This window comes from Thermomyces lanuginosus (assembly GCF_041956635.1).
Source record: "Thermomyces lanuginosus strain ATCC 200065 unplaced genomic scaffold VTN49scaffold_27, whole genome shotgun sequence".
NCBI lineage: Eukaryota > Fungi > Ascomycota > Eurotiomycetes > Eurotiales > Trichocomaceae > Thermomyces > Thermomyces lanuginosus.
The window spans coordinates 1,142,188-1,157,275 of NW_027192361.1; the positions used below are offsets into that span (position 1 = coordinate 1,142,188).

Below are 15,088 nucleotides of genomic sequence, written 5' to 3' on the forward strand. Positions count from 1 at the left end.
CGTTCCCTTCGTCGCCGACGGTGCGACGACGCACGCGCTTGATTTACGACGATCCCGCCGGTTCGCGGCTGCGCCTTGGGTCGTTTCGTATTCCCCCGTGTTTAGACCGCTCGTTTTATCGTTTTCTATCACTTCGCTCACACTTCATCGTCCAAAATGTCGAACGTCTACTTTCCCTACTCCAAGGCGCCGTTGCGCACGGTGAAGGAGATCCAGTTCGGTCTCCTCTCACCGGAGGAGATCAAGCGCATGAGCGTCGTCCATGTGGAGTATCCTGAGACGATGGTAAGTGCCTCTTCTTTGTCGCGAGTGTACTCTGGTGCTAACCTCGTTGCAGGATGAGCAACGGCAGCGCCCTCGTGCTAAGGGTCCCAACGATACCAGACTCGGCACGCTCGAGCGGCAGTTCTATTGCGAGACGTGCGAAGAGGGCCAGAAGGAATGTCCAGGGCACTTTGGCCACATTGAACTGGCAACGCCAGTGTTCCATGTTGGTATGCATCGCCTGTGCGGATCTGTTTGAGGATAAAGTTGACACCTCCGCACAGGGTTTTTGAACAAGACCAAGAAGCTGCTGGAAATCGTCTGCCACAACTGTGGAAAGATCAAGGCCAATACGGTTAGTCATCCCTCATGGGATGGCAAATCAAATTTGGCAGTGCGTAGTATGCTAACATGTGTGTGATCCGATCAGAACGATCCCAAGTTCCTCGAAGCCCTGCGGATACGGGATCCCAAGCGACGGTTTGACGCGATCTGGCGCCTGTCCAAGGACATCCTAATTTGTGAAGCCGACCCTCCGGAGGATGAAGAATACAATGAGAAGGGTGGCCCCAAGCCAAAGGGCCATGGCGGTTGCGGCAATGCCCAACCCGTCATCCGTCGCGAGGGATTGAGCCTAATCGGGACGTGGAAACCGAACAAGTCCGCCATGATGGACGACGACACAGATATTCCTCAGCCTGAGAAGCGGCCCATCACTGCCGCCCAGGCCTACAACATCTTCCGGAGTATTTCCCAGGAGGACGTCCGGATCATAGGACTGAGCAATGACTATGCTCGCCCCGAATGGATGATTATCACCGTCCTGCTTGTTCCCCCTCCCGTGGTTCGCCCCAGCGTTGTCAACGGCCGGAGTTCAACAGGGCTGCGAGCCGAAGATGACTTGACTTTCAAGCTTGCAGAAATTATTCGTGCTAATCAGAACCTACAACGCTGCGAGCAGGAGGGTGCCCCAGAGCACGTGGTCCGTGAGTTCGAGGCGCTGCTGCAATACCACGTCGCGACGTACATGGACAACGACATCGCCGGGCTGCCCAAGGCTATGACAAAATCGAACCGACCCGTCAAAGCCATCCGTAGCCGTCTAAAGGGCAAGGAGGGTCGTCTCCGTCAGAATCTGATGGGGAAGCGTGTCGATTTCTCCGCTCGTACCGTCATTACCGGCGATCCCAACTTGTCGCTGGACGAGGTTGGTGTCCCCAAGTCCACGGCGATGATCCTGACCTACCCGGAGGTGGTGACGCCGTACAACATCGAGTTCCTGCAGAAACTTGTCAACAACGGTCCGACCATCTATCCTGGTGCCAGGTACATCATCCGGGACAATGGTGAGCGGATCGATCTGCGTCTCGCGCGCAAGACCGGTCAGCTTCTCTACGGGTGGAAAGTCGAGCGCCATCTTCTGGATGGCGATGTGATTCTCTTCAACCGGCAGCCCTCCCTGCACAAGGAGTCGATGATGGGTCACCGTGTCAAAGTTATGCCCTACTCCACTTTCCGTCTCAACCTGTCCGTCACGACTCCGTACAACGCTGACTTTGACGGCGACGAGATGAACTTGCACGTCCCACAAAGTCAGGAGTCCCGGGCAGAGCTTCAACACCTGGCGATGGTGCCTCTGAACATTGTCTCTCCGCAGCGAAACGGTCCGCTCATGGGTATCGTGCAGGACTCGCTGTGCGGCATCTACAAGATCTGCCGGCGAGATGTGTTCCTCACGCGCGAGCAAGTCATGAACATCATGATGTGGGTTCCGGATTGGGATGGAACAATTCCCCCACCTGCCATCATGAAGCCGCGACCGCGGTGGACCGGAAAGCAGATTATCAGCATGGTCCTTCCGTCCGGGCTGAATCTCCTCCGCGTGGAGAAAGATGGGGCGCCGCTGTCGGAGAAGTTCTCACCCTTGAACGACAACGGTCTGCTTATCCACGGTGGCCAACTCATGTATGGCATGTTCTCCAAAAAGACTGTCGGAAGTTCCGGCGGTGGCGTCGTGCATATTATCTATAATGAGTTCGGGCCGGACCAGGCTGTCAAGTTCTTCAACGGTGCGCAGCGCGTCGTCAACTACTGGCTTCTGCACAACGGATTCTCGATCGGTATCGGTGATACGATCCCTGATCCAGAGACCGTCCGCAAGATAGAAGCGGCCGTGCGTGCTCGCAAGGAGGAAGTCGATTCCATTGTCGCCAGTGCCACCGCGAACACACTAGAGCCACTGCCTGGTATGAACATTCGTGAGACGTTCGAGAGCAAGGTCGCTCGTGCCTTGAACAACGCCCGTGACGAGGCCGGTAGTGCGACAGAGCAGGGTCTCAAGGACCTCAACAATGCCGTCCAGATGGCCCGCTCTGGATCGAAGGGCACGACCATCAACATCTCACAGATCATGGCTGTCGTCGGCCAGCAGTCCGTCGAAGGCAAGCGTATCCCATTCGGCTTCAAGTACCGAACTCTGCCGCACTTTACCAAGGATGATTACTCCCCGGACGCTCGCGGTTTCGTGGAGAATTCGTACCTCCGTGGCTTGACGCCAACGGAATTCTTCTTCCACGCCATGGCTGGTCGTGAGGGTCTTATCGATACCGCTGTCAAGACGGCAGAAACGGGTTACATCCAGCGGAGGCTGGTCAAGGCCCTGGAAGAAGTCATGGTCAAGTATGACGGAACAGTTCGGAACTCTCTGGGCGATGTCATTCAATTCTTGTACGGCGAAGATGGTCTTGATGGTGCTCATATCGAGAACCAGCGAGTCGACATCATCAGGTGCTCCGACCAGCAGTTCCGCGAACGGTTCCGAGTGGACCTGATGGACCCGGAGTACACACTTGGACCCGACGTTCTCGAACAGGCCACCGAGATCGCTGGCGACATCGAGGTGCAGAAGTATCTCGACGAGGAGTGGGAGGCCCTTTGCGAGGATCGAGAGTTCCTGCGCAGCATCGCCAACGGAGACGAAGAGATGATGCAGCTGCCCATCAACGTCCAGCGGATTCTGGAGTCTGCGAAGACGACATTCGGCATCAAGGACGGGTCGATCAGCGATCTGCACCCCGCAGAGGTGATCCCGCAAGTGCAGCAGCTCCTGAAGCGGCTGGTGGTTGTGCGTGGCGATGATCCCATTTCCCGCGAGATGCAGGAGAACGCCACGCGGCTGTTCAAGGCGCAGGTGCGCTCGAAGCTCGCCTTCCGTCGGCTCGTGACGCAATACTCCATGAACAAGCTGGCATTTGAATACGTCCTGGGTGACATTGAGCAGCGGTTCGCCAAGGCAGCCGCCCACCCAGGCGAGATGGTGGGCGTGTTGGCGGCACAGTCCATCGGAGAGCCGGCCACTCAGATGACCCTGAATACGTTCCACTTTGCTGGTGTCAGCTCCAAGAACGTCACTCTTGGTGTGCCTCGTATCAAGGAGATTCTCAATGTGGCCACCAACATTAAGACTCCGTCGATGACGGTCTACCAGGAACCGCACCGACGACATAACAAGGAGGCCGTCAAACAGCTGCGTAGCGCGGTCGAGCACACGAGTCTCCGGTCTGTGACCGAAGCGACCGAGATCTACTACGACCCGGATATCCAGTCCACGGTCATCGAGGCGGATAAGGATATGGTAGAATCGTACTTCATCATTCCCGAAGACGTGGCCGACGACTCGAGCCGTCAGTCGAAGTGGCTTCTGCGTATCATCTTGAGCCGGCCGAAGCTGTTGGACAAGGGCCTGACGGTGCAGGAGGTGGCCACGAAGATCAAGGAGGCGTATCCTCGTGATATTGCGGTCATCTTCAGTGACGAAAACGCGGACGAGCAAGTCATCCGTATCCGCCAAATCCAGGATTACAAGGACGACGAAGATGACGATGACATCGAGTACGACGTGACATTGAAGAAGCTAGAGCAGCACCTGCTGGACACACTGACCTTGCGTGGTGTCGCTGGCGTGGAGCGGGCCTTCATTAACGAGAAGAGCATGGTGCGTACGCTTGAGGACGGCTCACTCTATACGAGCAAGTCCGACCCGCTCTGCCGCGAATGGGTTCTGGAGACCAGCGGGTCCGCTCTGAGCGACGTGTTGGCGGTGCCCGGCGTTGACGCTACGCGCACGTATTCAAACCAGTTCATCGAGGTGTTCGAGGTGTTTGGTATCGAGGCGGCGCGGGCAGCGGTGCTGCGGGAGCTTACGCAGGTGCTGGCCTTCGAAGGTTCATACGTCAACCATCGCCATATTGCCTTGCTCGTCGACATCATGACAACACGAGGCTACCTGACACCCATTACCCGTCATGGTATCAACAGAGCCGACAATGGTGCGCTGATGCGGTGCTCGTTCGAAGAGACTGTCGAGATTCTGCTCGATGCTGCCGCGTTCGGTGAACTGGACGACTGCCGTGGTGTGTCCGAAAACCTTATCCTTGGACAGATGGCTCCCGCAGGCACCGGCGAGTTCGACGTGTATCTCGACCAGAACATGCTCAACACGGTGGTGTCAAACAACGCCGGTATGGGCATGGTAGGCGCGAAGGACGGTGTTATGGGCGAGGGTGGTGCCACGCCTTACGACACTGGCTCGCCGATGGTCGAGGGCGGTTACATGGGCATTGCGGACGCGGACGCCAAGTTCTCTCCGATCCGGCAGGCTGGGTCGGAGACGCCAGGAGGGTTCAGCGCATACGGAGGACTGGGCAGCGGCTTCAGTCCTGCCCCGACCAGCCCTGGCGGCTACTCGCCGAGCAGCCCGTTCAACCCCACGAGCCCGGCGTCGCCTGGCTTTTCGCCGTCGGCCGGCTATTCGCCGACCTCACCGGGCATGTCCATTACCAGTCCTCGGTTTGCGGCCTCTCCGGGCTTCTCTCCGGCCAGCCCGTCGTTTGCGCCGACGTCGCCTGCGTACTCGCCGACGTCACCCAGCTATGCGCAGGCGTCCCCGACCTCGCCTACATACTCACCCACGTCTCCTGGCTTCTCTCCGACGTCACCGAGCTACAGTCCAGCGTCACCCAGCTTCAGCCCGGCGTCGCCTGCTTTCAGCCCGACGTCACCGAGCTACAGCCCGACCAGCCCAGCGATCGGCGGCGTTGGTCGACACTTTTCGCCGACCTCGCCAACTTCTCCCAAATACTCACCTGCATCGCCTGCATGGTCGCCAACGAGTCCCGAGAACTATTCGCCGACATCGCCCAATCTTGCGGGCTCACCGACGTCGCCCCGCTACAGCCCGACGTCACCGCGATACAGCCCGACGTCGCCGCGGTACAGTCCTACGTCGCCTCGATACAGTCCAACCTCCCCGGCCTACAGTCCGACGTCGCCTCGACAGTAGGATGATGGCTGAATATTTTCTGATTTGTATCACTACAAGCTTGTCTGTTTTCTGATCGCGTTGTCGTTACACCTTATTTGAAGAGTCGTGTTTATGGATTTGATGTTTATTGCCATGATTGCAGCGGAAGACCATTATATCCGCGATATTACTTTTATTTTCTCCTTAACTGTGTTGTTATGGGTTCGAAAATTCCTGAGATGCCCAGCTTTCGATAGCCTGGAGTTCAGAGATTGTTGTTGCTTTGATTCATGCATGCATCCATATGAAGCTGCTGCTTGGTCAGTTGCTGTATTTGTGTGATTGTTGAGATTCATGTACACAGGTTGCGACGTGATCAGGACAATACAGTGTGATTGATTTGATCTTTTCATCGCCGTAGTCTATGACACTTGATCAAAGTGATAGTAGCCGATATGTAGTAGTATAACAATTTGATAACACTGATAACGAATGCCAAGTTATAACCCATAACTCAGGTCCGGCCAAGTTACAACATCAACGAGCATCAGTACAAGTGTCCAGTTCCGACACTCTACCTTTTTAATCGACAGCCGTCGACCTTATGATCATGATTTCCCTATTGCCACGGATATGATGCTATCTGCGCAATAAGAACACCCACCTGCTGCATCAGTAGCAACAATGAAGTCCTGGCAGCGGCTGATCCTGCCACTCCTTGGTATGTACTCCGTAGCTCTGTCAAATGCTCCGCGTTACTTATAGAACGAATATCGCAGTCTGGTCGCAAACAACTCTGGTTGCGTGTCAGGGCGCAGACTCCACCGAATCTGCTCCGGGCGCAGATCATGATGGAAAAGGGTCCCGTTGGGATGGTGCAGGTAACATCGACTCCTCAAAACACTGCGGCAAACAACATGCTGACGAGTTGATTGTAGATGCCGTCGAATCCACCTTGCACACTCTCCGCGAGCTAGAAACCACGACCGCGCCGCGTGAACGACCGTCCGGGCTTCTCGGGCACACCATCCATTATGCAAAACAAGCGTTCTACGTCTTATTTATGAACGGCCCTCCGCTCGACGACCAGTCGAGTAGTGCTTCCAGATCAGCAAAGCTCAATCCTGCAGTAGCAAAAGCCGTAGCGGAGCTGGAGACGGCTGCCACAGAGGCACGGAACCCGGACGCGATGTTCCTGCTTGCGGAGATGAATTTCCACGGCAACTTCACACACCCGCGGAATTTCACTGAAGCGTTCCGATGGTATTCCGATCTGGCGGCGTTGAACGGAAACAGTACGGCGCAATATATGCTGGGGTTCATGTATGCGACCGGCATCGGCGGGGCGGTTGAACGGGACCAAGCCAAGGCGCAGCTGTACCATACATTTGCGGCGGAACAAGGGAATGTCCGGTCAGAGATGACGCTGGCGTTCCGGCACCATGCGGGTATTGGCACGGCGCGGGACTGTGAGCGGGCGACGCATTACTACAAGCGGGTGGCGGATAAGGCAATCGAGTTTTACCGGTCTGGTCCGCCCGGCGGCCGTACGTTGGCTCGCGAGGCGTACCACTGGGCGGATGAGGAGGGAGGTGTGTATGGTGAAGGTGCCAGTGCGTCGAGTTCAGGCCCTAATGCGATGCGGGACAGCCCGCATTCCAGCACCGAGGCGAATCTGGAGGACGTGCTGGAGTACTTGGATCTTATGTCCAAGAAGGGAGAGGTGAAGGCCACGTTTAGTCTGGGAAAGATGTACTACGATGGCGCGCGGGATCTGCCACGAAACTTCCGCAAGGCAATGAAGTACTTCAAGGCAGTGGCCAAGCGCTACTGGGCCAAGGACGGATCGATTCTAGCCAACCATCCAAGCGGGATCGACAAGGTGGCCGCCAAGGCTGCCGGCCACATTGGGACGATGTATCTGCGCGGTGAAGGTGTCGAACAGAACTTCGGGACGGCGATGGCGTGGTTCAAGCGCGGCCTTGAGAATGGCGATGCACTGTGCCAGCACCAGATCGGGCTGATGTACCTGCACGGCTATGGTGTGCCGCAGGACGCGTTCAAGGCTGCGTCCTACTTCAAATCTGCGGCGGAGCAGGACTTCCCCGCGTCGCAGATCCGGTTGGGCGCGTTATTCCTGGATCAGGGTGACGTGCAGGCTGCCAGTAAGTACTTTGAGCTGGCGGCGCGCTGGGGCTGGATGGAGGCGTTCTACTACCTGGCGGAGATGGCGCATCACGGTGTGGGCCGGGAGCGGCACTGCGGCATTGCATCGGCCTACTACAAAATGGTTGCTGAGCGGGCGGAGGAACTACACTCTGCGTTCGGCGAAGCCAACGCGGCGTTTGAACGAGGCGACCGCGAGACGGCACTGATCGGCGCACTCATGGCTGCAGAGCAAGGGTACGAGAGCGCACAGGCCAACGTAGCGTATCTGCTGGACGAGCAGCGGTCGGTGTTATCGCTAGACCGGCTGATATCATGGGTGACGGGACGCCGACGACAGTCCTCATCGACACTACTCCGCAACGCTGCCCTGGCACTCATCTACTGGACGCGCTCTGCGCGGCAGTCTAACGTAGACTCACTGGTAAAGATGGGCGACTACTACCTTGCCGGCTTGGGCACAGCCGCGGACCCAGAAAAGGCCTCAACATGCTATCACACAGCGGCGGAAGCGCACCACAGCGCGCAGGCGTACTGGAATCTCGGGTGGATGCACGAGAACGGCGTCGCGGTCGAGCAGGACTTTCATATGGCGAAACGTTACTACGACCTGGCTCTGGAGACGAACCAGGAAGCCTACCTGCCAGTCAAGCTCAGCCTGATCAAGCTGCGGATTCGACATTTCTGGAACCGCATCACGCGCGGAAGCGTGAATCCAATTCGTGATGAAAAGGGTGAGCCATCCCTAATCCCTCCCGTCTTTAATACTGAAACTAACATTCGATTGTAGAAAGTAAACCCTCCCGCTCATTCCAAGAATGGATCATCGCCTTCCTCGAAAACGACGAGGAGGAAGAAGCTATGTACCGCGCGCAGCTCTACGCTCGTGAGGGCGGCCAACAAGCTGGTGGCAACGCGGAGGACCTCGGCGGCGGTACTGGTGGTCGACTAGACGACACCGGAGTGTACGACGAGCTTGACCTCGACATTGACGACGCCGTGCTGGAAGGTTTGATCATCGCGGGACTTGCTGCGATGTTGTTTGTGCTGGTGTACATGCGGCAACAGCAACGGAATCGACAGCAACAGCAGCAGCAACAACAACAAAATCAACAGAATCAGAACCAGAACCAGAATCAAGAAAATCAGAACGCCGACGCGCAACAAGCTGGGGGAGATAATGGTGGAGATCGGGGACTATTTCCTCGACCAGGGCAGCCGGAGTTTGCGCAGTGGGTTGCAGGAGGGATTGGGCATTAATGGATGTTTAATGTTGGTTTTCTTTTTTCGTTCATGTTAGTATTTTAGAGTGTACTTTACCCTGCCATGAATGAATGTTAGATTTGCATCTTAAAACGATGGATCCAGTGCCGAGGCAACGATAAGATAAAGCTCTAGTTAGCCTATCTTATCAGCTTATCAATCGATCTATCGAAAGGAACGAAAAACGGGAGCTTCACAACTCCCATTTCTCTCTCCAATATTCAACTGACGATCTCCCTCATTGATCAAAAAGTAAATGCCAATGGCCGAGCAAAAACAAGACGAGCAACACGCCGAAGCGCAAGAGCAAAAACAACCTCCAAAACCAATCCCAAACCCACGAAAACGACCCCTTCCCTCATCCTCCGCCTCCGCGACCCTCCTCCGTCCATTCAAATCTCCTCTCATCCGCCCTCCCACCACCGCCGCCCAATCTGCTTCCACGAGCAAATCCACGTCAACATCCTCCTCCTCCTCGACGAAGTCAATCGACACTTCCAACGCCAGCATCGATGACCTCCAGAAACAACACGCCGCTCTCCATTCCCGCCTCCTTTCCTTACGCTCGGAACTTGACACCGCGCAACAGGCGCTACGCATTGAGCGTTCCGGTCGGGATAACGAGCTCCGCACATTGATTGATAAATGGAAACGGGTTAGTCAGGATGTTGCGGAGGAGTTGTTTCCGTATGCAAGGGATAGAGTGGAGAGAATGGGTGGGATGAGGGTTTGGAGGAAGAGGGAAAAGGAGAGGTTGAGGAGGGTGAGAGAGGAGTGGGTGGATGATGATGATGGGGGGTTGAATCCTAATCCTGATGATAATTGCGAGGATGGGGAGGAGGAAGAGGAGGACGGGGAGGATGAGGTGAGTGTTTTTTGGTCGTGGGAAGTGGATGGGTGGATACTGATAAGATAGGAGACGTTTACGATGGAGATGATGCTGCAGAATTTGGGGATTGACCTGGGTATTATAGGGTATGATAAAGAAGGTCAACGGTGGATCAGACCGAGTTAGAACTGAAGTCATATTCTCATGATGTATACTATACTAATGACAGGGCATGATGAACGAATGAATAAATCACTCCTTGCGAATGTACTTTTCAAACTGCTCGCGAACCACCGAAGCGCTCTTCTTCGGGATACGCTTCTGCCCGTTCTTGTAGTCAACGAATGTGACACCGAAGCGGGATTGGTATCCTTCGGACCACTCAAAGTTGCTACCAACGTTAGCGTTGATCATCCGGAGGGGAAAAAGGGAATACGTACTCCAACAAACTCCAAGCCATATACATCTTAACATTAACTCCCTCGTTCACGGCCTCAACCAACGCGGCGATATAATCCTTGTAGTACTGCTGCCGGAACTTATCATCAAGCAGCTGCTCCAGCGGCAGATCGTTCTCTCCCTTGACGCTGGTGCCATTCTCCGTGACATAGATCTTGGGATTCCCATACCGGTTCGCGAGCCACTTCAGCAGCTTCCGGAAGCCCGGTGCATGGGGCCGCAGCCAAGGGCAATTGGATTCGGGGCCAATGGAGTTGCCGAACTTATCCTCAAATAAGTGGTCGAGGTTACCCGCGACATCATCCTCGGCGGGTTCGCCGTCACGATGCCGGATGTAGTTGGCAGTGTAGTGGTTCATGCCGTAGAAGTCGTTGCTACCCTTGACGAGAGCGATTTCCTCGTCAGTGAAGGTGGGCAGTCGATCGCCGAGTTGCTTCCGCATGCTGTCCGGGTATTTGCCATGGTAGATCGGGTCGGCGAACCAGGAGATGGCGAATTCGATCTTGCGGTCACAGGCCTCAACGTCACGGGGATCTTCGGGGTCCCATGGTTCGGCCCAGTCACCTACTACCGTCAGCTCATACTCTATTGTTTGAGGGAAAATGGGATGTACCGTTCAGTGTAATGCCAATTTCTCCACCATATTTCTCCTTGTACTCCCTCCGATAGATATCCACCACCGTCCCATGCGCCACGAGTAGCGTATGCCCGACAATCCACGGCTCACGAGCGCCGTCACCCTCTGGGCTCAGCTTGCGGTTACTCGTGCGGCCGGGAGCATGCTTGCCAACGTTGTAGCCCAACACGGAAATGCACCACGGCTCGTTGAACGTGATCCACTTCTTGACACGCGGGCTCAGTGCATCAAACACGACGCGCGCATACCGCGTAAAGTCCGCGACGAATTCTTCCTTGTTCAGCGGACCGCGATACCGCTTGTACAACTCCTCAGGCAGATCCCAGTGGTACAGCGTCACGATGGGCTCAATGCCGGCAGCGAGCAGCGCGTCCACCAGCTTCGAGTAGTATTCCAAACCTTTTTCATTGATGGGGTCGTTGCGGCCGCCGAGAGGGATGATGCGGGGCCTGAAATAATCAGCCAGAGGTTTTCCGAAACGATTGAGGGGGCTGGTGCTCACCATGCAATCGAAAACCGGTACACCTGGGCACCGTACGACTTCAGAAGCGCAACGTCCTCCTCCAGCCGATGGTACGAGTCGCAGGCAACGTCACCGTTGGTCCCGTCGTCGACCTTGCCGGGGGTCTTGCTGAACGTGTCCCAGATGGACGGCAGCCGGCCGTCCTCATCGTAGGCTCCTTCAATTTGGTAGCTGTAAATTGTTCCCTCGTCAGTCAGGTTCCGTGTAAGTTCGGAGCTCTCCAGGTCCTCACCTGGCCGTCGCAAAGCCCCAGCGGAAGTCCGGCGGCAGAGTCCCAGCGGTCATTGTGCTTGCTATTCTGTTCAAACTCTTTTCTCTACGAAATCGACTCAATTGAACTCTAGAAGAACAGAAATCAAGGACAATTGACAGTAAACTCTTCCCCTTTTTATATTGCGTTTGTTCTCGGCAATGACTAACTGAAAATCAAACAGCTCCAGCTTCAGCTCCATCCACAGGCATCAGCGAATGGATATTTTCGCCTTGGGGGCCGCCATAGCCGTGCAATGGCCGTGCGAGGACCCGCGAGAGCAAATGTCGGAGAGGCCGCCGATGTGGAGAGCTTCTTTCCAACGGTCCTATGAAAGTACGGACTGTGTCATTGACTGTAAATTCAACGATCCAGAGCCTCGGCGATGGAGGGGGAGCGCGTTGGCCGACACTCCGCGGTGTGTCCGCGAGGTGACGTCGGCTTCCCCGCGTGGCACGTGGAGCGGGCTACGTTTACGCTTAACTAGAACGGATAAGTGAAAATGCTGCGACGGGACTGTTTCATTTAAATTACGTCACGAACGGTCCACTAGTACAAACTTAGAAAAGACTAGTAATTTTGAATTGTTAGCATAAGTGTTTCATTCACGATTATTGGTAGAATTCACTACGCAAATAGGCTAAATGAAGTCTTGGTTTCGAAAACTGTTCGTATTGCAATTACCGATCCAGAATGTACCCCGCAGATCTCGACCCAGCCCTAGCTCCTAGCAAGACGAAAGAGGATCATGAAGTCAATTTCTAGAATCATGTGAAGCATGCTTTCCAATCCGTTGGTGACTCGAGTCGCCCTGAGTGTATCCAATCCCAAGCGCCGTATGTGTAATGCAACCTCTGAACGAAACACGAATCATAATGTCCAGAAAGAGTATCATGCCGAGAGCTCCATCCCATCCTCTTCATCCTCAAACTCCTCCGCTTCATCAATCGCAACGCTTCCGCTGAGCCGGCGGCGTTTCGACTCGAACACCGAATCGTCAGCCATCGCGTCGGCCGGATCCAGCTCGGAGCTTCCGACGATCCGCGCTTCCGTGTCGACCACCTCGCACAGCTCGATGATGCTTTGCCGGCTCAGCGACCGGAACCCCGCTGTCCGAACCACGCGACCCCAGTTCGCCAAGCAGAACTGGGCTGCGCGCCGTCGTAACCACGGCTCATTGGCACGTCCAGCTTTCTCCCAGATGATGGCTGCGTTCTGCACGTCGAGCTCGCGGCTCAGCCGATGCACGCAGAGCAGCTGCAGCTTCGGCATGTCGTACAAGTGGGCCATGACCAACATGCCGGCCACGTCAAGGATGCTCGTGCAGTACGTCGGATGGTCCGAGATGCTGTCGCTGTAGAGATAGTACAGGAATGCACGAACAACCGAGTACGGCTCCGGGATGTGCATCCGCTTCGTGTGATACTCGGCCATCTGCGCCGAGTACAAACGCTTGAAGTGCGGCCAGCGTGCCTGGAGGATGAACCGGTGCACGTGGATTGGTGGCGACGTGGGTGCCGTCGGAGAGAGAAACCTCGTTTGTGTTGGCGACTGCGCTGGGGATTCCACCCCGTCCTCTCCTGGCTCTTTCTCATCCTTTTCGGCCGTGATGATGAAGTCTGTCCCACTCCCCGTCTCTGGTGGTTGATCAAACACGGCGAGAAGATCTGCTCCCAGGCTTCGTTGCTGAGGTCCCATTTGGCGCTCCGACGCCAGAATGCGGTTCTGCTCGGACATTTCCAGCACGAGGTCGTTACCTAGTAGCCCGTATTTCTCCAGATCGAGAAACATCACTTGATCTAATATATTATCGTCAATGAGGCCGAGCGACCCGCCAGCTCCGTTGACTACACTGCCCAGCAGCCACACTTTGGTCCCGTTCTCATTCACAGCAGAGTAATGCCAGCGATATCCTGGCCGGAAAATTTCCTTGCCGTCTGCCAGCCGTTGCCAGCGTAACGAGTCCAGCTCCAGGGACGACATGTTGCACGTAGAGGGCCGGACGGTCTCGGATGGCGTGCTCAAGTCTAGGAGAACGCCAGACGTGTACACGTGAAAATGAGTGCCGGCGAGAAGAGCGGGAACATGTGGTCCAGAGTGAAACTTGACCGACGAAACAGCGCCGGGAACGGTGGTCTTGGTGCGATGGTTAGAGCGAATTTGGACACTGCCAGAGTTGGCAGCGTAACCCCCGGCGCGAGAGGTCGATTGTCGCGTTGGACTAAGTGCAGCACTAGGGCTATGTGACGCTGGCAACGGGGAGTCAAAGATGCCTTTCGTAGTTCGTACTGGGCTGCCTTTGAGATCCAGCCAGAACAGATCAGTGCTCCGCTCCATGTCGCTGCCGAGGCCGCCAAATATCCAGAGCCGACCACCCCAAACCCAGGCGGTATGGTCGAATCGGGGCGTGAAGCTCCACGTTGGCGACCAGGTCCAGGTTTTCAGGTCCAAGTAACATAGATCATCCAGTACAAGGTTATTGTCACCCGTAATCCCACCAGTTATGAAAAGTTTGTCTTCATAAATCACTGCCGCATGGCGAGCCCGGCCCCGCGGGAGAGGACCGCGCACGTCGGGTTGGGTCCATGTCGCAGTTGGAATATCGAAAATCACCACGTCGGATAGATACTCTCGGTGCTCATTTTCGCCGCCAAAGACAATAAGCTTGTTTCCTTGGTAGAGCGTCGCCGTGTGCCCTTGAAATCCATTGTATCAGTCAGAGCGAACATTATGAAGTCACAGAAGACTCACCCATGCGGACTCCTGGAATATCGCCATAATTGTCCACCAGTTCCCATGCCAGAGATTTTAGGTCAAGTCTAAGGACATGGTTATACACTAAGCCGGCATTAGAAAATTTAGGCCTATACTAACGGAATCGTATACACCCACCCTCATCGGTATACTGATCAAACCCCCCAAAGGCATAGATCTGATCATTCCCGCAGTATGTCACGGAGGCATTGACCAGGCAGGCCGGCACATTGCCTCCGGACTTCTTGATAGTCGGGCGGTAGTCAATACTACCCCGACGGCCTTTTGCCGGGCTCGTTGGCATCAGGTATGTGCTGCGGTCGGGGACGGCGAGCGCAGCGGAAGACATCTGGTGCGAGGAACCGTACGGCGATCGAGCAACGGTGGTCCAAGAGGCGGAGGACATCGGAGAATGAGACCCACCGTCGTGGGCCGGAGAGAACCTGGCTGCCAATGCGGATGCGCTGCTGGGGGTAGATTCGGAGCGCCGCGCCATCAGAGCCAAAATCGGAACGCGGCGATTTCATATAAGGGATGCCGACAGTGAGCTTCGTAACGGCGTGGAATATTCGCCGTTTTTGTGATCGGCATCGACGTGGAAAACTCAGGGTCTCGTTGTTCCAAGTCAACTGGTCAAGCAA

At 55.6% G+C, this 15,088-nt stretch overlaps 6 protein-coding genes across 6 annotated transcripts; 4 read left to right on the forward strand and 2 right to left on the reverse strand.

Annotated features, from left to right (window-relative positions):
* Nucleotides 1–156: 156 nt before the first annotated feature.
* VTN49DRAFT_2660 (DNA-directed RNA polymerase II subunit RPB1) lies at nucleotides 157–5,605 on the forward strand (the record flags this gene model as incomplete). Its single annotated transcript, XM_069410410.1, has 4 exons — nucleotides 157–285; nucleotides 338–494; nucleotides 549–619; nucleotides 695–5,605. The coding sequence occupies 4 exons, from the start codon at nucleotides 157–159 to the stop codon at nucleotides 5,603–5,605; spliced, it is 5,268 nt and encodes a 1,755-aa protein (XP_069269218.1).
* A 93-nt stretch (nucleotides 5,606–5,698) lies between these two features.
* On the forward strand, nucleotides 5,699–5,908 carry VTN49DRAFT_2661 (uncharacterized protein; the record flags this gene model as incomplete). The annotated part of the gene is made up of 1 exon (XM_069410411.1): nucleotides 5,699–5,908. One exon carries the CDS (start codon nucleotides 5,699–5,701, stop codon nucleotides 5,906–5,908), a length of 210 nt encoding a protein of 69 aa, XP_069269219.1.
* Nucleotides 5,909–6,250: 342 nt separating this feature from the next.
* On the forward strand, nucleotides 6,251–8,992 carry VTN49DRAFT_2662 (uncharacterized protein; the record flags this gene model as incomplete). Its single annotated transcript, XM_069410412.1, has 4 exons — nucleotides 6,251–6,287; nucleotides 6,346–6,447; nucleotides 6,505–8,466; nucleotides 8,523–8,992. 4 exons carry the CDS (start codon nucleotides 6,251–6,253, stop codon nucleotides 8,990–8,992), a joined length of 2,571 nt encoding a protein of 856 aa, XP_069269220.1.
* Nucleotides 8,993–9,257: 265 nt separating this feature from the next.
* VTN49DRAFT_2663 (uncharacterized protein) lies at nucleotides 9,258–10,010 on the forward strand (the record flags this gene model as incomplete). Its single annotated transcript, XM_069410413.1, has 2 exons — nucleotides 9,258–9,860; nucleotides 9,915–10,010. 2 exons carry the CDS (start codon nucleotides 9,258–9,260, stop codon nucleotides 10,008–10,010), a joined length of 699 nt encoding a protein of 232 aa, XP_069269221.1.
* Nucleotides 10,011–10,076: 66 nt separating this feature from the next.
* Nucleotides 10,077–11,728, reverse strand: VTN49DRAFT_2664 (uncharacterized protein; the record flags this gene model as incomplete). The annotated part of the gene is made up of 5 exons (XM_069410414.1): nucleotides 10,077–10,215; nucleotides 10,265–10,847; nucleotides 10,897–11,369; nucleotides 11,423–11,614; nucleotides 11,676–11,728. 5 exons carry the CDS (start codon nucleotides 11,726–11,728, stop codon nucleotides 10,077–10,079), a joined length of 1,440 nt encoding a protein of 479 aa, XP_069269222.1.
* An 856-nt stretch (nucleotides 11,729–12,584) lies between these two features.
* On the reverse strand, nucleotides 12,585–14,943 carry VTN49DRAFT_2665 (uncharacterized protein; the record flags this gene model as incomplete). Its single annotated transcript, XM_069410415.1, has 3 exons — nucleotides 12,585–14,389; nucleotides 14,445–14,531; nucleotides 14,586–14,943. 3 exons carry the CDS (start codon nucleotides 14,941–14,943, stop codon nucleotides 12,585–12,587), a joined length of 2,250 nt encoding a protein of 749 aa, XP_069269223.1.
* Between the last annotated feature and the right edge of the window lie 145 nt (nucleotides 14,944–15,088).